The sequence below is a fragment of the Amphiprion ocellaris genome, chromosome 3 (genome assembly GCF_022539595.1).
Source record: "Amphiprion ocellaris isolate individual 3 ecotype Okinawa chromosome 3, ASM2253959v1, whole genome shotgun sequence".
NCBI lineage: Eukaryota > Metazoa > Chordata > Actinopteri > Pomacentridae > Amphiprion > Amphiprion ocellaris.
In genome coordinates, this window is record NC_072768.1 from 38,715,407 (window position 1) to 38,741,625 (window position 26,219).

Below are 26,219 nucleotides of genomic sequence, written 5' to 3' on the forward strand. Positions count from 1 at the left end.
TGGATCCCAAATAACAAATAATTATACAAAATCTGAGACGATGCAGCATCATTGCTATCAGAAATGACACAAACTGAGAGTCATCTTTCATTAATTAATTTTGTGTAAAATAATAAAACTTCAGAATGGACCAGCTAATATACTCTCTTTATCTGCTGGGTGTTTGTATTCATCTGGCTGACGACCATCTGCTCCGTCCAGCTTCATCTCAGCTCCTCTGTCATCCAGACTGTCTGGGTTTTTGGCCTCGGAGTCGATGATGTTCTGTTTAGAGCTGGAGATGGGTTCATTCAGGGTTTCACCTCCTCTGATTTCCTCCATTACAGCCGGGAACAGCTGGGAAGAAACACCGAGGCTTTGAGTGGAAAGTCTCATCTGTACGAGACAGAAAAAAGTAGATTATTTTACACCTTATCGTCAGCAGTGTTCACAGTCAGACCTAACCTCATTTAAATAAGTGAATTATGAGTGAAAACATTCATAAAACAGCAAGTTTCATCGGCGTTTCTATTTTTGTTGGCAATGCTGATACTACCATGTGCTGGATGTTAATTTAGACACACCTGCTTTTATTTACACTTTTGTTAAATTCCTATTTTCAACTGCCTTTAAAAATATCAGAGAGTCGTCTGTAAAAATTTCACGGGCATCAAAAAAAAAAAGATTAATTAAAAAAACGTGGAAAAGTGTAGCATTCAAAAACTTCAAGGATTCAAGGATATTTGTTGTCATTGCTTTTCTGCAACGAAACTTTGTTGGCACATTTAGTCGATTTAAATACAGTAACACAAAATGATTTGATAATCACAGAAGAAAATACAGGTTTTTAGATATTTTTTGTTTAGAGTTTACATGTAAATTATTGATATTTCCTGTGATTTTACTACATATTACCTGGAATGTAAAATAACTGTATATATATATATATATATATATATATATATATATATTTATATGCACACATACAATGATATTTTCTGCTAATTTAAATGCAGTAAAAACAGTATAGTTTTACATTCAGACGATGTAAAAGAAAATCCATCCATCCATCCATCCATCCATCCATCCATCCATCCATCCATCCATCCATCCATCCATTATCTATACACCGCTTAATCCTCACTAGGGTCATGGGGGGGGCTGGAGTCTATCCCAGCTGACTCAGGTGAAGGCAGGGGACACCCTAGACAGGTCACCAGTCTGTCACAGGGCTACATACAGAGACAAACAATCACTCTCACATTCACACCTACGGGCAATTTAGAATGATCAATTAACCTCAGCATATTTTTGGACTGTGGGAGGAAGCCGGAGTACCCGGAGAAAACCCACGCATGTACAGGGAGAACATGCAAACTCCATGCAGAAAGATCCCGGGAAAGCCGGGACGCGAACCAGGGATCTTCTTGCTGCAAGGAGAAAGTGCTAACCACTACACCACTGTGCAGCCCCGTAAAAGAAAATCTTTTTTTTAAATACAGATTTTTAATGTGGATGTCATTTATAGTTTTGGCCTGTTTTTTTTTTATTTTTACAGTCAACATTCTGTGACTTTATTGGATATTATTTGTAATTTACAAAAACTGGGAAAATCTGTGACAATTTTCAGTAATTTTGGGCAGGTTTCAGGTCACTTTGGACAGTCTTATCTTATTTTTGGTCAATTTTGAATGAGTTTCAGGTCAGTCTACATAAATTCTGAGTCATTTTGACAGGTTATGAGTCTAATAGCTGATGACAATTTAGTTGGATGCGAGCAAATCAACCAACACTAAGATTATAACCTTTATAAATCCATCTATACAGACTTTTCTTTGCAGTAACTCTTGTTTCTGTGCATCAGAATCCCTGTACATTTGTGTTTTTTGTGTGTTTTTGTACCTCCAGTTGAGTTATATGCTGAGCCTGTGATTTGGTCTGTGAGGACAGAGCAGAGTGTTTCTCATGGAGGTTGTCGTAAGCTTCTTTTAGGGCCTGAACTTCCTTCTGTTCACTCTGGATGAGATCCAAAAACCTCGACTTCTGCTGGAACAAATCAAAGATGTTATTGCACTTTGAAACTTGCTGATTTCTACCTTTTTTCCATTTTCAAGGACCAATAATTATTCATTATTGTCATTTTGGACAGTTGTAAGTCATTCTGAGCAGGTTTCAAGTCACTCTGGACAGACTTCATCTAATTTTGGACAAATATTTTGTCATTTTTGGCAAGTTTCAAGTCATTTTGGACCATTTTTGAGTCATTTTGACAGATTTCTAGGTCAAAATAGTTAAAAAACAAACAAACTGGAACCTTGTCTTGCCAGATGGCCACAGATCAGATTCTACTGATGATAGAGCCTCAAAAGTTAGTGAAATGTCGACCAAAGACTGTATTTTAGTCGAAATATGGATCCATCCATATATATGTACACTTATAGGAACTTTATGGGGACACAATACCAGCCTGGATTTGAAAGTTTTGCACTTTTTTTCCCATTTTCATGGCCCAATATTTGTTAGTTTTTGTCATTTTGTACAATTTTACATCATTCTTGGCAGATTTTAAGTCACTTTGGACAGTCTTTGCCTAATTTTGGACAAATATCTAGTCATTTTTGCCAAATTTTGAGTCATTTTAGATAATTTTTGAGTTATTTTTAACTGGTTTTAGGCTGACCAAAGACTGTATTATAGTAGAAATATGGATCCATCCGTACATATACACTTACAGGAACTTTATGGAGACACAACACCAACCTTGTTTAAAAATTTTGCACGTCACCAGTCACCAATAACTAAATATTTGTCTTCTGTTGGATCCATTCAATCATTTAAACCTGAAGGAAACTGTTCTGTCTGTTTTCTCACCACATTTCATGGCTGTAGGAGTTTTATTTCTGGAGATATTGAAACTTTAAAAGGGCTTCCCAGGTAAGAAGTTTTGTGTAATTTGGCCACACATGTTGAAAGAACAAATTCCTAAAATCTGTTTTCCGTTCAGACTTCTTGCCATCTACCTTTCCTTCTCATCCCCCCACTGTGTTTCTTTACCTCTTTGTTCCAGCTGGTTTTAGATTCGGCTTCGTTCTCCATCAGTCGAACCACTTCTTCCTTCGTCGCTTTGCTTTTCTCCAGCATCTCCTCGTGGTCCTGCTTAAGGGCCTGCAGTAAAATTAATCACCCGTAAGGTTTTAATGCAATACTAAACTTTTATGTGTTTATTTAACGTGAACAGAGGAGCCTTAAACAGGGCAGGAACAGAGAGACCCAGCTCCTCGCTAATACAAATCAGTTGGCTTGTGTCATTTTAATAATGATTTTAATAAATTAATGAATAGGGCCGGATTAAAATGAGAAGGAGGGGATGGAGAACAATAAAGTGGAAGGCTATAAATGGAGAATAAACACACTATCATTCAGCTGTGGAGGGATTATATTCACAAATGTACATGCTGTGATATACAACAACACGTTGGTCAGGTTTATGACGAGGAATAACGCTCGTCTTTTATTCCTGTCTTTGTGTAAATTCACTCTGTAATCGTTTAAATAGACCCTGAAAAATGCTGCAGGGATTTACACGCAGAAATAAAACATTTTCTGATCACTTTTCACTTTTTTTTTCTCAAGAAGTTCTTGTTTGTTTTGTTTATTTTCAGCACAGAAATCACAAATCTGTCATAAATCTACTAGTATGTGTTTTGAGTTGACAAATCTTCTGTTTTAATTCCATTTAATTCCAATTTCTCATTAAATTATTATCTAAATCTAAATTTCACACATGACCAAGAAGGAGGAATTTCATTTTCACCATGTTCTATGTTCTTGTAAGTAATGCCAGTTGTGCAGCTTTGGGAATTTTTATTTTTAGACCACAGTGAGCACTGTTTTCTGACATTTCTAGGGTTCCAGATCTCCAGAAATAAAACTCCCACAGCCATGAAATGTGGTGAAAACTCAGACAGAATAGCTTCCTTCAGATTTAAATGATTGAAGATCTCTAACAGTGGACAGATTTTTAATTATTGGTCCTTGAAAACGGAAAAAAAAAGTGTAAAATTCTCAATCCAGGCTGGGATTGTGTCTCCTGAAAGTTCCTGTAAGTGTATATCTATGGATGGATCTATGTTTCTGCTAAAATACAGTCTCTGTCTAATTTTGGACAAATATTTAGTCATTTTTGGTAAGTTTTAGTTCATTTTAGATCATTTTGTGTCATTTAACTGGTTTTAGGTCAAAATAGTGAAAAAACAAAAACAAAACTGGAACCTTTTCTTGTCAAACTTTCCACACATCAGATTCTACTGATGTTAGAGCCTCAAAAGTTGGTGAAATGTGGACTAAAGACTGGATTTTAGCAGAAATATGGATCCATCCATATATATATGTACACTTACAGGAACTTTGCAGGCCCCAAATGCCACCCTGGATGGAAAATTTTGGACATTTTTTCCATTTTCCAGGACCAATAATTAAAAATGAGTCCTCTGCTGCTTCCATTCAATCATTCTGACCTGATGGAAACTATTCTGTCTGTGTCTTTGCCAAATTTCCTGACTGGTGGAGTTTTAATTCTAGAGATATTAAACCCTTAAAATGGCTAAAGTATTATTTTCTGCTCTCAAAACATGAAATTCTCAAAATTCAACCCAACAGAACTTAGTTTTGCATTTCAAATAAGAAATATATGAACTCTGAACGACATCTTTACCTGAAACGACACCGACTGACTCATGTAAACCAACACAGCTCTTCATGAAGCAGCAGGAGACGGGACTAACTGGTAGAAATCCAGACTCACGTGGTAATTAAAGTATAAAAACAAGGCTGGGGAGGAGTAAGTCTGTGCTAGAATGAGTACGATATGTTCATACTCCAGTACAGGATGAAAACTCTGACCTGGTACTTCTCTGTTTGGGTCTGAAGCTCCAGTTCTACCATTTTCACTGTTTGTGTTTGACTCCATAACAGCTGCTGGGTTTGCTGCAGAGACTTTATCACCTCCTAAACAACACACAAACGCACAAAAATACACAATAAAGTCACACAAAATGGCCGTTATATGACATTTTTGGTATTTGTGCTTAATATTGAACTAATTTCAGTCGTATTTTCTAGTTTTTTACCTGCTTTTCTGCTCTTTCAGCCGCATTTTCCTCCCTGAGTTTCTGGTTCATCTCAGTTTCCTAAATATTAAAAAGGAAAACATCTTTACCAGGTTTCAGTATCCAGTAGTTTTTGGGCTCAAATAATAAAATATTAACCGATTGTGATTTACCATGTTGAGTTTCAGGTGCAGCTGCTGTATTTGCTGCTCTCTGCCTGCAGGATTGTGGGTTTTATTCTGTCTGATTGACATCATTTTGGCCTTTATGAGCTTGGTACTGATTCCGTCTAACTGCTGAGAGAACAAAACAACAATATCCAAGCTAATTATGCTTCCTAAACCTTACATATTATGCATTTTATTGATATCTGCTGCAACATTGGATCTTTTGGCTGTTAGACAGAATAACACATTAACAAAGCAAACAGGCACAAAGTTGAGGAGCAAATCCATTAAAATGTGACATTTTACTTCAAATAATTGAAATATTTCTTGTCCGCATACCTTCTTCAGTGACGCAATGGTTGCTTCTTGTTTTTCATTGGCAGAAGTCAGTTTCTTATTTATTCTCGTGGCTTCATCGACTGTAAGAATCACACAAAACAAGATGCCATCAAACATCTCCAGAGGTCAAATATCGTTAATAATGAAGGCAGAGCTGAATACAAACAACCACAGGACCTGAGATTAAACTGATGTAAAATATAAATGAATTATGTCCTGTAGGAAGCTCAGACTGCAGTACCTGGAATTTAACATTAATAGCAGCAGACAATGAATAAAAGAACCTTTCAGGATTAATTATTTTGTTAAAGTTTGACAAAACACCTTTGAGTTCTGGTAAAAACTGACACCAGATCAGTTTTGCATCCACCCAGGTGTCTCAGTCTAAAGATAATAGAAATTTAAGTAATTTTGTTGGAGTCATCTTGGACAACAATTAAGCCCTTTTTGACAGATTTCTGTCCTATTTCGAAAAATTCTGGATGATTTTTATGTAGTTTTGGGCGTCTTTCATGACATTTTAAGCAATAAAAAATAAACTGAATAAAAAAGCATGCTCTGTTTAAAAACTGACAAATTCATTTTACATCCACAGAATCTGCAATATTGGACAAGTAGATCAAATAATATCTGATTATTGGTGAATTGAAATATGAATAAAAGTCATGAAAAGTTCCATCTTTGAGCTTATTAATGACAAAAACTGATAAAGCAGAAGCAAACTACTGATATTTTTTGAATCACATGCAGCTAAGTCACAAATATACAAAACTACACATGTAGAAGACTTTTAATGTGAAAATCTGATCGCAAAAATGAAAAAAGAAAGTGACACAGTGACGATGCAGAAATTTTACGTGCTTTAGGGTCAAATACGAGTATTTAAAATCAATGCTGAACACAAGGTATTGTGCAAACACAAGGTTAAAAAGCAGGAAAATAACATGATGGACCAATCTTGTGGGAATATTTTCTTGCCTCGCTTCAGGCCCCTTGATAGCAACTAAACTCAGCCTCACTGCTTTAATAAAATCTTCCTGGAGCAGCATTTAAAGAAACAAGACCCCAAAGTATTACAGAGGATGAAGTGGAGGAAGATTTTCACATGTTGCAGTTCAACCCTAAAGAATCCAAGATGTTCTTGGAGCTGGGATCTAATTCAAGCATTCAGTGGTGATGTGCTGCTTTTATATTTCTGTCTTTCTGTGTTTGTGTTCACTCATTAATTACCGTTCTGTTCCAGTTTCTCATGGGCCTGCTTCACCAGGACACACTGTCTGGACAGAGTGTTGAATCTCTTCTCCACCTCCCCCAGCTGCTTCAGGTGGCTGTCCTTAAACCGACTTTGTAGGGAAAGTTTCTGCTCCTGAGGAGGGAAAAATTCTAAATAAAGAAGAAGAACTGCGCTACAGAGACGATACCAGACACTGATTCATTCACAGATTTGTGGAAATACAGAGAAGAAACACCACAGGGAAACTGGTAAAATCTGAATAAAGTTCCCTCAAAAGCTCCTCAGAATCATTTTTATTCTTCATCTTCAGTAACTTTATTAAGGCTCAAACATTTTTAGTGTTCAGACTGTGACACCCGGATGGGTTCAAAACTGATCTGGTTGCAGTTTTTAACAGAACTTATCCATCAGAAATTAATACAAAAATTACCCAAAATGATGAGAAAAGATCCAAGTTGACCTAAAAATTGTTGAAAATGACAAGAAAATTGTTCAAAATGAGTAAGAATTCACTAAAAAAATGATCCAGACTGACTGAAGATTTGCAGAACGACACAAAATTAGTCCATGATGCTTCACAAATGATAGAAAATGACTCAAAATTTGTGCAAAATGACTCGAAAAGGAGCCAAAATTACAGGAAATTTGTTGAAAATTCAATGAAAATTGTCCTAAATTGCTTGAAAATGATCCAATTTCTGAGTCAACAATTGAAATAGAAACCAGATTTAGTGTTTAGACTAAGACACCTGGATGGATGTAAAACTGATCTGGTGTCAGTTTTTACCACAACTCAGATATGTTTTTTGTTAAAAATGAAATGACATGAAACTCGGCTAAAATACCACAAAAATCGACCCAGGACCCAGCTCAAAAAACTTTTCAAAATGAGAAAAGACGTCCAAAATTACACTAAATTGTCTCAAAATTCTTAAAATGTGTCCAAAAAATGAAAAAAAAACTGAGTCAGTATTTCCCCAAATTATTAAAAAAAATGTTCAATAGGACCTGAAATTTTGTCCAAAATTGGTCAAATTTTGACTGTCTTTTAGACTGACACCTGGATGGATGTAAAACTGATCTGCTGTCAGTTCTGAGGCTCAGAAATGATGGAAAAAGTCCATTAAAAAGTGATAAATCTGGACCCACCTCTATGGAACTCTGGGAATATTCACAGGATGAAGGTAGAACTCTGGTCATTGATAATTGTGATGAGGTCTGGGAGGAAGTTTTTTTCAGATTCTGTTGACTCTATACTTTCTAAATTTGCTGCACAGACATTGGAACTCTTCCTTTGAGGGAAGGAGTTCATGGAGGAGGATTTTCTGCACTAAGAGGCTCCAAACAAAAGGACTTCAGCACATTTAGTGTGACATGGAGCAGCTCTGTGGAAGCAGCTGTCAGACGACTGAGAGGAAGATGGTTTCCTTCAAACCGTCCTCATGCCTCAGAGCGCTTTATCGCTCCTCAAACCGCCATTACACTTTGATTGTCTGTATCAAGCCCGGCAGATTCTTTCCTCTCCTCGTCTCCCCTCTACTCCCCTCGTTGGTCCGGCGGCCCTCTTCCACTCGAAGGTTAAACCGAGCGAGGCCCTGTTATAAAATATTTTAATAGAGATATTTTCTGTGCTGTGCCGGCGGTTCAAAGTGTCAAACCCTCCCTATCGGTTAGTCCTGATGAGCTCTTCCCTCTGAAGCCGGTCCTCCTTAGCACCATTCGCTCAGACTCCTCTTTTAATTTTCATCACTCCCACCCGTCTTCTGTCAACACTTTGTATAAATGGAAAATCCTTCCTCACCAGCTCGTTGGATTTCTTCTCCAAGTTGTACTTCAGCAGCTGTAGAACAACAAACAGAAGAAAATTTGCTGTAAGAATACACAAAGTTAGGATTTATATGTGAGTTAGTCCTTCAGGTCACAGTTTATTTGTTATTCAGGACCTAAAACTAAGTTCTTGAGGGCAAGTTTTTAAATTACTGGTCCTTGAAAATGAAAAAAAGTCCAGAACTTTCAGTCGAGGGTACTATTGTGACCCTAGAAAGTTTCTCTAAGTGTATTCCTACTAAAAATGCAGTTTTTAGTTGACATGATACCAAAGAGGACCTCAATCTTGTCCAACGAGAGTAAAAAATGACTCATACTTGTTCAAAAACACTTGACATTTGTTTAAAAAAAGATAAACATGGTCCAGAATTGCTCAAAATTGTCTAATATGTCTTGAAATTTGGCCAAAAAGACCCAAAATCTGTTCAAAATGAAATAAAGATGGGATGAGAAGACCCAAAATGGTCCTAAATTACTTGAAATTTGTTCAAAATTAGATAAAGATGATCCAAAATGACTCAAAATTGTCCAATATGACCTGAAACTTAGCCAAACTGATTTAAAATTGTCTAAAATGATTTGAAACTTGGCCAAAAACACACAAAATTTGTTCAAAATATGATAAAGATGGTCAAAAAATATTCAAAATTTGTTAAAAAATAAGAAAAAAATGCTCCAAACTGACAATTATGAAAAATTATTGGCCTTTATAAAAGGAAAAAAGTGCAAAATTTTCAATCCAGGCTGGTATTGTGTCCCCAGAAAGTTCCTGTAAGTATATATATGGATGGATCCATATTACAACTAAAAATACAGTCTTTAGTCAACACTTCGCCAAAGATGACATGAATTTTGTCCGAAATTATTTAAAAGTTGTCCATAAAGCCTTGAAATGAGTTTAAAATAAGATAAAGATGATCCAAAATAACTCCAAATTATCTGATATGACTCGAAACCTGTCCAAAAGGACTCAATATTTGTTTAAAATATAATTAGGATGATCTAAAATTGCCCAAATTTGTCCTAAATGACTTGAAAACTGTCCGTAAATATTCAAAATTTGTTCAAAATAAGATAAAGATGGTCCAAATGACTCAAAAAAACGTCTAAAATTACTTGATGCTCGTCCAGAAAGACTTGAATTTTGTTTAAATTAAGATAAAGATGTTCCAATTGACTCAAAAATGTCCAGTATGACTGAAACTTTTTAGAATTTTCATATAATATAATATAATATAATATAATATAATATAATATAATATAATATAATATAATATAATATAATATAATATAATATAATAATTAATTAATCCAGAAAATAATCACCACAATAATTGGCAAACGCTGATTGATACACATTTAAATTTTTTTTAAACAACATTTTACAGAAACTAATAAAATATAATATAATGTTAGTGTAATAAAGTAAAATGAAACAAAATAAAATATTAAATAAACAACAAATCCAGAAAATAATCAGCAGAATAATTGGCAAACGCTGATTTTTACTTTTTTTATGGCATTTTATAAACCGTAATACAATTTAGTATAATATAATGAAAAATAACATAATATAATAATTTTAAAACAACATTAAGACTCAATGTCCTTGAGGACTAAGAAATAAACGAAATAAACACATTTAAATAATTAAATTCTTCAGGATCACTTCTGTTTTACTTCATAATTTCAGGGGTAATAATGCCCTCCTATCTGTTATTCGTATGTATTTAGAGACCTTCAGCTCTATTACTACATCTGCTGGGATTAAATTAGTCGTTCTGATGAATTATTTAGCTTCTAATTGTGGATAATTGAACCGTAGAGCTCCAATGGTGCCGTAAAAGAACGTGGCAATTAAACGTCTTCGATCCCGACTGTGGCCAGCGTGAAAATGTGCTAAATTAAAGAAAGCCGGCAGACCGTTGAACCCAAACGTCTCCCAGATAGAATATCAAAAAGCGTCTCTATTGTCTCTAACGTGGCTGTTGAAGAGCAGCGAACTGCGACGACGGCCGTAAATCACCTCCGGCCTCAACACCAGGTCACCTCACCGCTAGAATCCTGTTTAAATCTGGTTTTTAAAGAACAGAAATATCAGCAAAACACTCGTGAAGAGAAGATTGTGTAGTTTTGTACCTGTAGCGCCTTCAGCTCCTCCTTCAGGCTGTTAATCTCCTTGTCCTTTAGCTCGGCGATGACCTGGTATTTACCCTGAAACGTTAGATTATTATTGTGCGGGTGTCAAAAAGCAGCAATAAATAGCAGCGTAGAAGAATCCAGTATGAGGGCCAAACGCTGCAGCCCAGCCCAGTGAATTTACTGCTCCTATAAAAGCATTAATTGAATAAAATCCTCGTACCTTCTCCTCCTCGGTGGTTCGTAATTTGGCCTGAAACTTGAGAGAAGAGAATAAATCAGTCAGAAGGGTTTAATGCATTGTTAAAAGTCTTTCTTTTATAAAATATACATAAAACATACCTGCTTCTTAACGTTACTCAGTGACTCGGCGTTCTGGTTTGCCGCCGTTTCAATTTGATTTTGAAGAGATTCCTGGAAAAACACAAAACGGATGAGAAGTATTATTTATATTAAACTTTAACAAACAAATTACGGGATAAAAGTGTACTGATCTAGAAAAACCTTTTAAGTTAGAAACATTATTTTGACAAAAATCAAAATCAACTTAATATTGTGTCTAATTTAAACTCAAATTTCTACATAAATTGAATTAAAACAAAATTTTAGTTGAGATAACTTAATTAAATTGACTTGATAATTTAATCTTTGTAACCTTGATTTCAGAATTTCAAGACCTACTAAACTCTGAATCAACTTAAAAACTTGTGTTCATGGTAGTTTAGTACACGACACTTAAAAATTAATTTGAAATGACGCATAAAAACAAGTTGAAACAACTCAGTTTTTTGACTAACCAACTTAAAAATGTGTGTTCATAATTCGAGCGACACTTAAAAATCATTTTCAAAGAATGTGAAAATACTGGTTGAAACAACTTAATTTTAATGAGTTATCAGCTAAAAAAATTTAATTATTGTAAAACAAAAATTTACAAAACATTTCAAAATTAACTTTAATTAATGTGGAAATATTCTTTAGACCAACTTAATTTCTTTGAGATATCAACTTAAAAATGTGCACTCATGATTATGAGACTGTTATAACACTTAAATTTGAGTTGAAATGCCACAGAGACATTAGTTGGATCAATTTCATTATTTTCTAAAAAGCTGACTTTGTAAATAGAATAACATTTAAAATTCCTTTTAAATAATGTGGTAGTTGAAACAACTCAATTCTTATGAGTAACCAACTTTAAAAAATGTGTTAAGAACTACATAACACTTAAAAATTATGTTTGGATAATGCAGAAAAACTAGTCGAAACAACAGATTTTTTTTTTTTTTTAAATTAGTCAGAAATGCTTGTTGGAACAACTTAATTTTAATAGGTAATCAGCCTAAAAACCCATGTTCATAAATATGGTATGTAAGTACAAAACACTCAAAAAATCTCTTTGAATAACATGGAAATACTAATTTTTAACTTAAAAATTTGTTTCTAACTACGCTGATTAAGTACAAAACCCAAAACCAGTGAAGTTGGCACATTGTGTAAATTGTAAATAAAAACAGAATACAATGATTTGCAAATCCCTTTCAACCTATAATCAGTTGAATATACTGCAAAGACAAGATACTTAACGTTCAAACTGGTAAACTTTGCTATTTTTTGCAAATATTAGCTCATTTGGAATTTGATGCCTGCAACATGTTTCAAAAAAGCTGGCAGAAGTGGCAAAAAAGACTGAGAAAGTTGAGGAATGCTCATCAAACACTTATTTGGAACATCCCACAGGTTAACAGGCTGATTGGGAACAGGTGGGTGCCATGATTGGGTATAAAAGCAGCTTCCCTGAAATGCTCAGTCATTCACAAACAAGGATGGGGTGAGGGTCACCACTTTGTAAAACAAATGCGTGAGCAAATTGTTGAACAGTTTAAGAACAACATTTCTCAACGAGCTATTGCAAGGAATTTAGGGATTTCATCATCTACGGTCCGTAATATCATCAAAAGGTTCAGAGAATCAGGAGAAATCACTGCACGTAAGCGGCAAGGCCGAAAACCAACACTGAATGCTCGTGACTTTCGATCCCTCAGGCGGTACTGCATCAAAAACCGACATCAGTGTATAAAGGATATCACCACATGGGCTCAGGAACACTTCAAAAAACCACTGTCAGTAACTACAGTTCGTCGCTACATCTGTAAGTGCAAGTTAAAACTCTACTATGCAAAGAAAAAGCCATTTATCAACAACACCCAGAAACGCCGCCGGGTTCGCTGGGCCTGAGCTCATCTAAGATGGACTGATGCAAAGTGGAAAAGTGTTCTGTGGTCTGACGAGTCCACATTTCAAATTGTTTTTGGAAACTGTGGACGTCGTGTCCTCCGGACCAAAGAGAAAAAGAACCACCCGAACTGTTATAGGCGCAAAGTTCAAAAGCCAGCATCTGTGATGGTATGGGGGTGTATTAGTGCCCAAGGCATGGGTAACTTACACATCTGTGAAGGCACCATTGATGCTGAAAGGTACATACAGGTTTTGGAGCAACATATGCTGCCATCCAAGCAACGTCTTTTTCATGGACGCCCCTGCTTATTTCAGCAAGACAATGCCAAGCCACATTCTGCACGTGTTACAACAGCGTGGCTTCGTAGTAAAAGAGTGCGGTTACTAGACTGGCCTGCCTGTAGTCCAGGCCTGTCTCCCATTGAAAACGTGTGGCGCATTATGAAGCGTAAAATACGACAACGGAGACCCCGGACTGTTGACCAACTTAAGCTGTACATCAAGCAAGAACGGGAAAGAATTCCACCTGAAAAGCTTCAAAAATTGGTCTCCTCAGTTCCCAAACGTTTACTGAGTGTTATTAAAAGGAAAGGTGATGTAACACAGTGGTAATAATGCCCCTATGCCAACTTTTTTGCCATGTGTTGCTGCCATTAAATTCTAAGTTAATGATTATTTGCAAAAAAAAAAAGTTTCTCAGTTTGAACATTAAATATCTTGTCTTTGCAGTGTATTCAGTTGAATATAAATTGAAAAGGATTTGCAAATCATTGTATTCTGTTTTTATTTACGATTTACACAACGTGCCAACTTCACTGGTTTTGGGTTTTGTATATAGTACTTAATAAATTCATTTTAAATAATATGGAAATATGAGTACAACTTAATTTTTCTGAGTAATCAACTTAAAAAGTTGTCTTCATAATTATGCCAATTAAGTAGACAAAATTTAAGAACTTATTTTAAATAATGTGGAAACATTAGTTGGACCAACTTAATTTCTAATCAATTAAAAAAACAGGTACATGATACATATTTATGATAATTCACTTTTCATAAAATGGTAGTACTAGTTAGAACAACTTAATTTTTTTATGAGGAATCAACTTAAAAACGTGTTCATAATTATGGTAATTAAGTACATGACAACTTAAAAATTCTGTTCAACTAATGCAGAAATACTAGTTGGAACAATTTTCATGAGTAATCTACTTTTTAAAAAAAGTGTGTCCATAATTTATAGAAATGAAGTACATAACATTTAAAAATTCCTTTTAAATAATGCAGAAATAATAGTTATAATACACTATAATGTAATAGAATACAATAGTACGGTGATCAAATACATAACGCTTAAAATTTTCTTTGAAAAAAATGTGCAAATACCAGTTGGAACAACTTCATTTTTTATGCATAACCAACTTAAAAACTTGTGTTTTTGCAAAAAAAAAAAAAAATCACAAATAATTCAAAATACCTTTAACTGCAGAGGAAAAACTGATTCCTGTAACTCAGTATAGTTTGTTGGTTGAACATAATTTCATGAGAAGTTGTCTGAACTCATAAACATTGGTGCCAACTGATATTTTTAGGGTGTATTTGTTAAAATACTCTTTATTCCAGGTGAAAAGTTGTACCTTTTCCCACTCCAGCTCCTGCTTCTCCAGCACTAGTTTACTGATCTGATCCTCAAAGCGTTCTTCTGCGTTCTGAGGACAAAAACAAGATGAGAATATTTAAAAACCACACGTATAACCTGCTGAATTAAACATCTGAACCGGCCGGTGGAAGGCACAGTGAGTATCTAAAACCAATAAAGCTCTGGAACTGAGCCAGAAGCTGTAAGTTTCCTGGTGTTCAGTCCAGCGTATCTTCTGCAGAGGAACATTAGGAGGGAGGTGATATTTGTGGAGATCCATCCCTATCCTCCCCGTTCCCCCGGAGAAGGCAGGTAAAAGTCAATTGCTCTCTATATCCACGGGACTTTTTAATGTGCATGTGGGAGAGTTGATTTTATAAGTTCCTATTAAAGTATGCTACCAGCGTGGCGCCGCATTCTGGAGAAAGGAGTGAACGGGAGATAAAGCTGTTATTTTTCCACCCAGGAATAATCAGTGTGTGTGTGAAGGTTTTAGAAAACACACCGCAGATCTGCATTAAACTCTAATTAAATCAAAACAGGACACTAAAACCTTCTAGTTTATATTTCACTCATCAAAATTAAAACTTATACCACATATGTGTCCAAGCTTTTCATCTGTTTTTGCTGTTTTACTGCTGTTCTGAACGGCTGCCTTTTAGTGAGCGTTAATAAAGAAAAACTAAACTATCTGTTGGCACGGAGCATAAAAATGTGATGGTTTAGTTGGAAGAACTTAGTTGGACCAACTTAATTTTTATTAACTTAAACATTTGTGTTCATTCATTTTCAATTAAAGTAATTAAGTCCGCAACACTTAGAAATTTCCTCTAAATGATGTGGAAATATTAACTGGAACAACTAAATTTTAAAGACTGATCAGTCTAGAAAGTTTGAAATTATAGTAATTAAATATATGACAATTAAAAACTCAATTTAAAAAAGGTTAAATACTAGTTGAAACAACTTTTAAAAGTAATCAATTTAAAACTTTTGTGTTGATAACTATGGTGACTTAATACAGAACAAAAAAACATTTTAAATACTGAGTTTTTTTTTAAATCCCCCTTTAATGTCAAAAAACTACTTGGAACAACTTAATTCTTATGAGTAATCAGCTCAAACACTTGTGTTCATATTAATGATGATTAAATATAAAATGCATTTAAAAAATCCCTTTAAATAATGGCTAAATACTAGTTGGAACAACTTAAATTTTATAAGCAACCAATTTAAAAAGTTGAGTTTGAAATTATAGTAAATTCCGTTGTATCGTGCATATATAAGTCAGATATATGGGTTCTGTAAAGTGTCTTGAGACAATTTGACTGTAATTGGCGCTATATGAATAGAATTGAATTGAATTGAATAATATATGCATATACTATATATGTACGATGCAGCGTGGATGTCGGTCCGTGTTCCGCGTTCCACTCGGACGCTGATTTCTGTTGCATTGCGCGCTCACTTCTACTTTTGATGACGTATTGTGCTCAGGTGATTCATCGATTCGTCGTTAGTTGCAGCCCTAAAATAAATACTTGACAATTTAAAAATGTCCTTTAAATGTTCTTGAAATAGTAATTGGAACAACTTAATTTTCATGAATTATCAACTTAAAAATGTGTGTTCAAATTACGGTAATTAAGTATGACATTTTTAAAAAATCCTTTTCAATAACACGGAAATATGAGTTAAATTTTATGAACAGCAAACTTGCTCTCACAATGATGATAATTAATTATGCTAAAAAAACTAAAAACTAGTTGGGACAAGTTAATTTTTATGAGCAATCAGCTTACAAATTTGTGTTTTCATAATTACAGTATTTAAGTAAATAACACTCAAAAATTCCATTTAAATAATGTGAAGCATCAGTTGGAAGGCTCAATTTTTTTTTTTTTATGAGTAATCAACCTAAAAAGTTAAGTTAGTAATTATAGCAATTAAGTTCAGAACACTTAAAAAATTCCCTTTAAAAAATGTGGAAATACTGGTTGGAATAACTTGATTTTAATTAGTAATAAAGTTAAAAGATTGAGTTTATAATTATGGCAATTAGGTACAAGATGCTTAAAAAATCCCTTAAAATAACGTGGAAAAGTAGTTGGAACAACTTGAATTTAATAAGTAATCAATTAAAAAAATGCATGTTGTAATTATAGCGATGAAGTGCAGAATAAAAAACCACTCCTTTAAAATAACAGTTAAATACTTGTTGGACCAACTCATAATTATGGTGATTTGGTATGTAAGACTTTAAAATTCCTTTAAAATAATGGAGAAAAACTAGTTGGAGCAACTTCACTTTTATGAGTAATCAGCTTTCAAAGTTGTGTTTTCATAATTATGCTGATTAAGTCAATAACACCTAAAAAATTCCCTTTAAAAATATGGGGAAACTAGTTGGAACAACTTAACTTTTATTAAACAGTCATGGTAGTTCGGTACATGACACTTAAAAATTCCCTTTAAATGATGTAGACAAACTTGTTGGAACAACTTAATTTTTATGAGTAGTCCATTTAAAAACTTGCATTAATAATTATGGTAATTAAGTACATGACAAACTATTTTTGAAGGCTGAAAACCAGTTGACACTACTTAATTTTTAGGAATAAACTCAAAAACAATCTAAAAAAGAGTTTACAATAACGTGGAAATATCCATTGAAACAATTTTATTTAAAAGAGCAATCAATTTAAAAAGTTTAGTTTGTAATTAGGACCGTTAAGTACAAAACGCTTTAAAATTCCCTTTAAATAACTTAATTTTAGTGAGTAATAAACTTGTGTTGATGATTATAGTCATTAGGTAGATGACACCTACAAAAGTTACTTTAAAAAATGAGGTTAAATTAGTTAGAAAAAGCTAATTTTTATGAATAATAACCTTACGTGGTTCCGTTTTCATATAAACAGAAGCTGAAACAACATAATTATGATGGAAATCAACTTCAAAACTTGTGTTTATATCACTTTAATGTCACAGCTTTTAATGTTTTTCGCTGTTTTATCGCTGGTTGTTTTTAGTGGGCATTAAAAAAATAAAAACTTTCTGTAAGTTGAAGAACTTTGACCTAGTTTATCCTCAAGTTTTCCATTTCCAATGATAAATCACAGCGTTATCTTCATTCAGATGGAGCTTAGGATCATTTTTAATGATCTGAATATTGTAAAAAGCTCAGTAGGTGTCACTAAACGTGCCGTCTGTTCTCACTAAAACAGCGTCTGGATTAAACAGAGAATGCTGCAGGAATGTGACCTGCTGAGGAATGTCCGGCAGCATCCTGACATTACAGCCGTGATAACGCCTGAGGAGGATCGCTCTCGTATCCGACGCTAACACGACCATAACAATAAAACCCCAACAACCAACATCCCATTCCTGCTCCTCTAACCTTTAAGCACACTCTGAATGTGCTGTCAGCTAAAAACACTCGCTGGAGGCTACAGAGCTTTATTTATTTCTGCTGCTTCTTTGCAAGTAAATTTACTTTTCTACTTAAAGGCTAAATGGAGTTTAGTGACCTCATTTTAACAGATAGCCAAAGGGAGGCTGGGCTCCTAGAATAAGACAATAATCCACAATATTTCTGGAAAATGATGCTGCTTTTTAGCCAAACAGGGAACAAACAGTGAGTAAAAATAACGCACAGAACAAGCAGAGTCAGTATTCAAACATTATTACTCCTTTTATGTCATTTAGTAGCTGTGTTTCTGTACAACTGTCAAACTAACTGGAAGAAAATCTCTGAAATGTCGCAAAAACATTTTATAAAAAAAAACAGAAAATGCCACATTTGGCATTGCTACACTGGAGAAATTTTCTGGTATTTTTTACATATTTTTTTCATGTATTTTTGAAACACACAAAAATATTCATAAAATTACAAAAACAAACTGTGAATTTATTTTAATTTCCAAATACTGTTTTTATTAACTAATAAATGAAACTGTTAAATTCACATTTTATAATGCAAAACTATTTTTAAAAATATTGCCTTTTGCCTTCTATTTTACAGATATTTTTCAAAAAATACACCAAAATATTCATAAAATCACAAAAAGAATACAATAACAATAAAAACTTGCAGCTGCAGTAAAGAAAGTTAAAAATTTTCTGACAAATGTAGTGTAATTTCCAAATATTTTATTTGTACCTAATAATCAAACTGTTAAATTCACGTCTAATACAGTAAAAAATATTTTTAAATACTGCCGTTGGCTTTTTATTTTACAGATGCTTTCCTATATTTATGAAAATACACCAAATATTCATAAAATTGTAAACAGAAATTTGAATTTACATGTCTAATGTTCATTAACAATCAAAACTGCAGATGTAAAAAACACAGAATCTCAATTTAGTAAAGAAAATACAAAATTTTCTGACAAGTTTATTTTAATATTCAAATATTTAATTACCTGATACATGAAACTGTTAAATTCACGTCTAATACTGTAAAATATTTTTGAAATATTTCCTTTTGCCTTCTATTTTACAAATGTTTTTCCCCATATTTTTTTAAAAAATACACCAAACTATTCATAACATTACAAAAAGAAATCAGGATTTACATGTCTAATGTTCAATAACAATAAAACTTGCAGCTGTAGGAAAAAAATGTAAATTTTTCTGACAAATGTATTGTAATATTCAAATATTTCAGTTTTATTTAATAAATGGACTGGAATTTACATGTCTAATGTTCAATAACAATAAAAACTGCAGCTGCAAAAAACACAGAATTTCAATTTTTTAAGCAAGTATAGATTTTTCTGACAAATTTATTGCAATTTCTAAATATTTCACTTTTACCAAATAATGAAACTGTTAAATTCACATCTCTATTTTTTTAAATATTTCCTTTTGCCTTCTATTTTAAAAATGTTTTTCCTATATTTTTTAAAAATATAACAAAAATATTCATAAAATTCCTAAAAATCACAAATAACAATAAAATCTGCAGTTTTAAATAACCACTAAGTGTGTATTTATTTAACAATTTTCAAAAAATTCTGATAAATTTACTGTAATTCCCAAATATTCCATTTCTCCCTGATAGATTCAAAATATTTTTATAAATTAACGACAACAGAAAAAAGAAAAATTGTTTCAGTAATTTTATTCAGATTTATTAAAGTAGAAATATTTTTGTGGAGTTACAGTTTACGTTGCCATTAGTGTATGAAATCTATAATAAAATTTACTTTTTATCATTATATCTATCTATATATTATATGTAATCTTGCAGTTTCTAGAAATATAATTCTATAAACATTAAAAATCCCTAAAAATTCATATTATATAATGTGTAAAGTCAAGTTGGAATACGTGGTATAAATGTGGAAAATTATTTTATTTTATAAGATGGTTATTCTCCATCATTTTTACTTTTACAGTGCATGTAGTAGAACAGACAGGATATTTTTATGGCGTACCATTTAGTATACTGGTATTAGAATGAATGAGAACTTCTTCAGAGAAGTTGTTTTATTTTCTACTTCACCCTTCGGATGTGCAGCTCCTCCACAACCTCTAGGAGATGAGTTTTAAACTCCAGCAGCTGCAGTGAGATGGTTCCTCCATCTTCTGTTGGACAACCGGAAGGAGACACGACCTGATCCAACGCTGCTTCTACGAACTGAAAAACAAGAAATAAACATTAGAATTCCACAACACAGAGCCTCAACCAGACCTATAAAATATAACAAAACTTCCTCAGAACAACAGAGTTCCAACAGAACTTTATCAATGACCAGAGTTCTACCTTCATCCTGGGAATATTTCCAGAGTTCCACAGAGGTGGGTCCAGATTTATCACTTTCTAATGGACTTTTTCCATCATTTCTGATCCTCAGAACTTCATAAGTCCAGCAGATAGAACCATGACATTTAGGAGGAAAAACACATCTGAGTTCTGGGGAAAAACTGACACCAGATCAGCTTTACATCCATCCAGATGTCAGAGTCGAAACACGAAAAATGTGGACAAATTTGGAGTCGTTTTGCATAGATTTGAGTAATTTTGGACATTTTTTTTGAGTCATTTCAATATTTATTGAGTACTTTTGACAACCTAATATAATCCATCCATCCATTATCTATACACCGCTTAATCCTCACTAGGGTCATGACATGAAAATTGTCTAAAAATACTCGAAAAATGTTTAAAAAATGACTCAAAAATGTTCATAATGACTCAAAGAACTGCACAAAATTACCCTAAGTTGCCCATATGCTTTGTGACACATGAAGTGGATGTAACAGATTTTTTTTCATTAGAACTTAAATGTGTTTTCCATCCATTGAAAATAAGATGAATGTCATCCAAAATTGAACCAAAATTGTCCCTAATTTCTCAAAATGTGTCCATAGTGACAAAAAAGTACCCACAATACAAACACATTGTTCAAAATGCTATGAAAATTGTCCAAAAATGCTTGAAAATTGTTGAAATAACTCAAAAAAATTGTTCAATATGGCATGAAAGCTGTCCAAAAGCACTCAAATTTGTTCAAATGTCTTGAAATTTGTCCACATTTTTGTCTTTTAGGTTGTGACACCTGCAATGGTTGTAAAACTGATCTGGTTGTAGTTTTCACCAGAACGCAATCATCTGAAATGAGTAAAAATGACATTAAAGTTGATTAAAGTTATCCACAATTCAATGAAAAATGTCCCGAATTTCTCAAAATTTTGTCCAAAATATCTCATAAATTGTTCAAAATTACATTAAATTGTCAAAAAATATTGAAAATGTATTGAATTTACTCAAAAAGTGTTGAAAATGACATGAAAATTGTCCAAAATTACTCAAACTTGTGCAAAACAACTCCAAATTTGTCCATATTTTTTTGTCTCAAGACTGTGAAACCTGGATGAATGTAAAAATTAATTTGGTTTGACTTTTTAACAGAATTCATCTAACAGAAATGATTAAAAATGACATTAAAGTTGTCCAAAATTTTCTGGAAATTGTCTCAAATTTCTCAAAATTTGTCCAATGTATCTCACAAATTGCTGAAAAATTGCATTAAAATGTCAAAAAATATTCAAAAATTATTGAAATGAGTCAGAAAATGCTGAAAAGGCACGAAAGTTGTCCAAAATTACTCAAATTTGTCCAAAATGTCCTGAAATTTGTCCACTTTTTTGTCCTTAGACTGTTACACCTGGATGGATGTAAAAAAACAAACAAACAAAAAACAGCTTTTCAGGCTTGAAATGTAAAAGTGAATTAAAAAGTGAAAAATCTGGACATATTCACAGGATGAAGGTAGAACTCTGATTTTATGTGGAATTATCCAAATATTCACCAAATCCAAATCAGTTTTTGCAATTCAAAGACATGAAATAATGATATTATAACTTCAGTCATATAGTTTTTTTCTTCATAAATATTCATATTTAAAGCTAAACAAGCAGATAAATGTTATCTAGTTTGTCTAAAGTTGTGACTCACAGCAGAACTTTGATCCATGGAGTTCTTTCAGGGCCTCGTCTGCCTGTTAAAGCAGAAAAAAAAACACATTTAGCAGATAAAAGGTTAATAGAATAGCTGCTTTTCTGCTTATAATTACCTCCTCATCTGCAGTTTTTACTGCTAAATGATTCCAGCAGGAATAATAGGGTGGACATTAAAGCCTCGTAATGCTTCTCAATTACTAGAATCCCAGCTAACAGCTGCAGGATGACCATTAGAGGCTTTCTTCTGTCTCTGTTGAACACCGGTTCAGATTACACCTCTGATAAGCCCATTGACACTAATCGGGGTCAGAGCAATAAGAGCGAGTGGACAAATTGTGCTGTCAATGCTTTTTAAATTATCTCGGTGGTTTAATTCGACCCGTGGACGGCGTGAAGTGGCACCTAGGAGCGTTCCAGTGGGAGGTCTCCACTGGCCGCCGCTCTCTTAATAGAACTCAGCCTTTTTCCTCCCATTTAAGCGGCGCTGGAATCAATCACGTCGGAGGATTAAATGATCCCTGCCACAATCGGCTACTATCATAAAGTGACTCCGTGACCCTCCAGGAGTGTCAGAGTGTAGCGCCGAGTGTGAGGGAGGAACCGCCGAGGCTTTATCTGCTTCCTCAGCTGAGCAGGTATTAAACAGCAGCTCTACGGCCCTGAAGACACGAATTAAAAAGCAGCCGTTAAACGTGAGGTTCTGAGTTATGTTCTGTAATATAGAAGAAAAAAGAAAGTTACACAGAAGAAACACAAACAGCAAGACGAGAGACGGTTTCTAGTGAGGACACACTGCAGATTAGTTCAGTTTTCTGCTGGTTTTCTGTTAACTTGATGATCAATTAATCAGTTTTAAGACAAAGAAACTCTAAATCCAGCTTCTTAAATGTGAATATTTTCTGTTTCTGTCCTCCTCTGGGACAAAAAACTGAATATAACTGGACAAAACGAAATATTTTAAGACATCATTTCGGACATTTTGTATCATTTTTGAACATTTTAGAGACCAAACGTGAATATTTTCTGGTTTCTTTCCTCCTTTATGACAATAAATTGAATATATTTGGACAAACTGAGACATTTGAGGACATCATCTTGGAAATTTTGGTAATTTTTCAGAATATTTTTTAGACCTACTCTAGATCTCTGTTTTTGCATGTTGTGAACAATACAAGACATTTGAGGATGTTATTTTTTGTGCGATTTTCCTGTTTTTGTGATATTTTATAGACCAAATCACAATTAATCTTGAATATAAGCAACGAAAATGAATGTTTATCACCAAGGTACATCTTTTTCACTATTTAGTTTAATTCATGTAATGTAAATTCTCTGATTTCAGCTTCTTAAATGTGAATATTTTCTGGTTTCTTTCCTACTTTATGACATTAAACTAAATATATTTGGACAAAACAACATATTTGAAAATTATTTTGAACATTTTTTACCGTTTTCTAACATTTTAGAGACCAAAAATGAGTATTTTCTGGTTTCTTTCCTCCTCTGTGATGATAAACTGAATATTTTTGGAGAAAATGAGATATTTTAGGATGTCATCTTGAAAATTTTGGACATTTTTCACAATATTTTGACTTTATTTTTGAAATAACGATCAATGTAAGAAACAATTAATGAAAGAAAGTTTTTGGATGGTTATATCTTTTTTCACTGTTTACCGTAATTCATGTGATGTAAATTCTCTGATTTTAGCTTCTTAAATGTGAATATTTTCTGGTTTCCTTCTTCCTTTATGACAATAAACTGAATATTTTTGAACAAAATGAGACATTTGAGGACGTCATCTTGGACATTTTGGCCATTTTTCGCAATATTGTGACATTTTCTTAGACCTAGTTTGAGAAAAAGACAAATTAAAAAGGAGCCGTTAAACGTGAGGTTCTGAGTTATGTTCTGTAAAGCAGGAAGAAAAAAAGAAAGTTAAACCGCTTTCCAACATTTTAAAGACCAAACGTGAATATTTTCTGTGTTTTTTCCTCTTTTATGACAGTAAACTGAATATATTTGGACAAAACAAAACACTTGAAGACATTATCTTGGACATTTTGGTCATTTTTCACAATTTTCTGACATTTTTTTTAGACCTTATCATGATTAATTTAGGAAATAATTAATGAAAATAAATGTTTGCATGTTTACATCTTTTTTTCTATTTAGTTTAATTTATGCAATGTAAATTCTATGATTGCAGCTTCGTAAATGTGAATATTTTCTGTTTTTTCCCCTCTTCTGTGACACTAAACTGAATATATTTGGACAAAACAACATATTTTAAGACATAATTTTGGACATTTTTTTACCGCTTTCCAACATTTTAAAGACCAAACGTGAATATTTTCTGTGTTTTTTCCTCTTTTATGACAGTAAACTGAATATATTTGGACAAAACGTTACATTTGAGGACGTCATCTTGTGCATTTTGGTCATTTTTCACAATTTTAATTAAAAAAAAAAAAAAAAACTAACCTAGGAAATAATTCATGAAAATAAATGTTTTTGCATGTCATGAACAAAAAAAGACATTTGAGGATTGTATTTTGAACATTTTTTGACATTTTGTGGAACTAATTCTGATTACGTGCGATAATTAATCATGAAAATAATCGTTAACTGCATATTGAGATTTCTTTCTCTATACAGTGTAAGTCATCTAATATATATTGTCTGATTGCAGCTTGTTAAATGTGAATATTTTCTGGTTTCTTTCCTCCTCTGTGATAATAAATTGAATATATTTGGACAAAATGAGACATTCGAGGACGTCATCTTGGACATTTTTTGGACATTTCTCACAATATTTTGCCATTTTTTTGGACCTAATAACAATTAATCTAGGAAATAATTAATGAAAATAAATGTTTTTGCATGTTTGTATCTTTTTTCCCCTATTTATCACAATTCATGTGATGTAAATTCTGTGATTGAAGCTTCTTAAATGTTAATAATATGTGGTTTCTTTCTTCTTTAATATCTAAACCTTTGTTTCCATTTGCTTTTCATACAATGATATCGCTAGTCAGAATAAATATGCTTAAATAAAATTATTATTTTGCTTTCATGGTGAATTAGTCATTTAAATTACTCAATTAATCTGTAAAATAGTGTGTAGATTAAATAATAGAAAAATAGTCACTAGTGTTAGCCCAACAGCACCTTAGCAGGCTTCAAACTGCCTAATTTCTCACAATTGTAGCAAATAAACCCACTTTCTAGGCTTAAGTTTTTAGGTTATCTTTGTGAAACTATCTAATACACAGTAAACTAATCTAAGAGAGATATTTAGGCTGGTTATAACACTGTAGACAAGAATAAAACCTCTAGTTTAAGTGTAAACGTTAGCTGGACACTTAAGCTAGCAACAGTCTGTTCCTCTCTAGCATTAGCAAACATCCACTTAGCTTTAGCTTTTAACTGTTGTTTCTCTTAAAGTAAATGAACCATAAATGTTTGGAAAAACCACAAAGTTAGTTTAAAACACTTACTGTTATTCTGAAAATATTTCCAGGTCCTCTTAAAGAACATGAGGGGAACAAACTGAGGCTAAACGTTAGCTTTAATGCTAACGCTAATATCTAGCCGTTAGCCTCTGATTATCTGAGGTTATCACGAACAAATTAATAATTTAGCTTGTCCAATATTGTTTGTATCTGTTCCTAAGCATGTTAACTTTAGTTGAGAACTGAAATATGTTCAGCTTGATGTTGAATTTGTAGTAAAATTGTAGTTTGTTGTTGTTACCTTCAGTAATCTGCTGTGCGAACAAGATTGCGTCTGATCAGAACTTTAGCTTCTGAGGCTAACCGTTAGCTTTAATGCTAACGCGAATACCAAGCTAGCAGTTAGCTAGCTAGCCTCTGATTATCCCAGGTTATTACAAAAAAAATTAAAAATTTAGTTTGCCCAGTATTGTTGATATCAGTTCCTAAGCATGTTAACTTTAGTTGAGAACAGAAATATGTGTAGTTTTATGTTGAATTTGTGGTAAATTTGTAGTTTGTTGTTACCTTCAGTGGTCATGAGTAGCTCCAACTTGCTGCAGAAACACTGATGCTTCACCG

The 26,219-nt window shown here is 33.2% G+C and overlaps 1 protein-coding gene across 1 annotated transcript; it reads right to left on the reverse strand.

Moving 5' to 3' along the window:
* Positions 1 to 120: 120 nt before the first annotated feature.
* LOC111585677 (coiled-coil domain-containing protein 73) lies at positions 121 to 26,219 on the reverse strand. Its single transcript, XM_035941512.2, has 16 exons — positions 26,166 to 26,219; positions 22,139 to 22,181; positions 20,183 to 20,317; positions 14,669 to 14,740; positions 11,136 to 11,207; positions 11,017 to 11,052; positions 10,794 to 10,868; positions 8,629 to 8,667; positions 6,824 to 6,959; positions 5,594 to 5,673; positions 5,261 to 5,383; positions 5,109 to 5,168; positions 4,882 to 4,986; positions 3,034 to 3,144; positions 1,882 to 2,022; positions 121 to 375 (listed from the first exon to the last, which is right to left on the reverse strand). The coding sequence occupies exons 2-16, from the start codon at positions 22,154 to 22,156 to the stop codon at positions 121 to 123; spliced, it is 1,458 nt and encodes a 485-aa protein (XP_035797405.2). The 5' UTR covers positions 22,157 to 22,181; positions 26,166 to 26,219.

Coding starts and splice junctions, on each gene's coding strand:
- LOC111585677 (XM_035941512.2), bottom strand. Junction 5,169..5,260: donor TGCACCTGAAACTCAACATG/GTAAATCACAAT, acceptor TTTAATATTTAG/GAAACTGAGATGAACCAGAA. Junction 376..1,881: donor AGCATATAACTCAACTGGAG/GTACAAAAACAC, acceptor TGTCTCGTACAG/ATGAGACTTTCCACTCAAAG.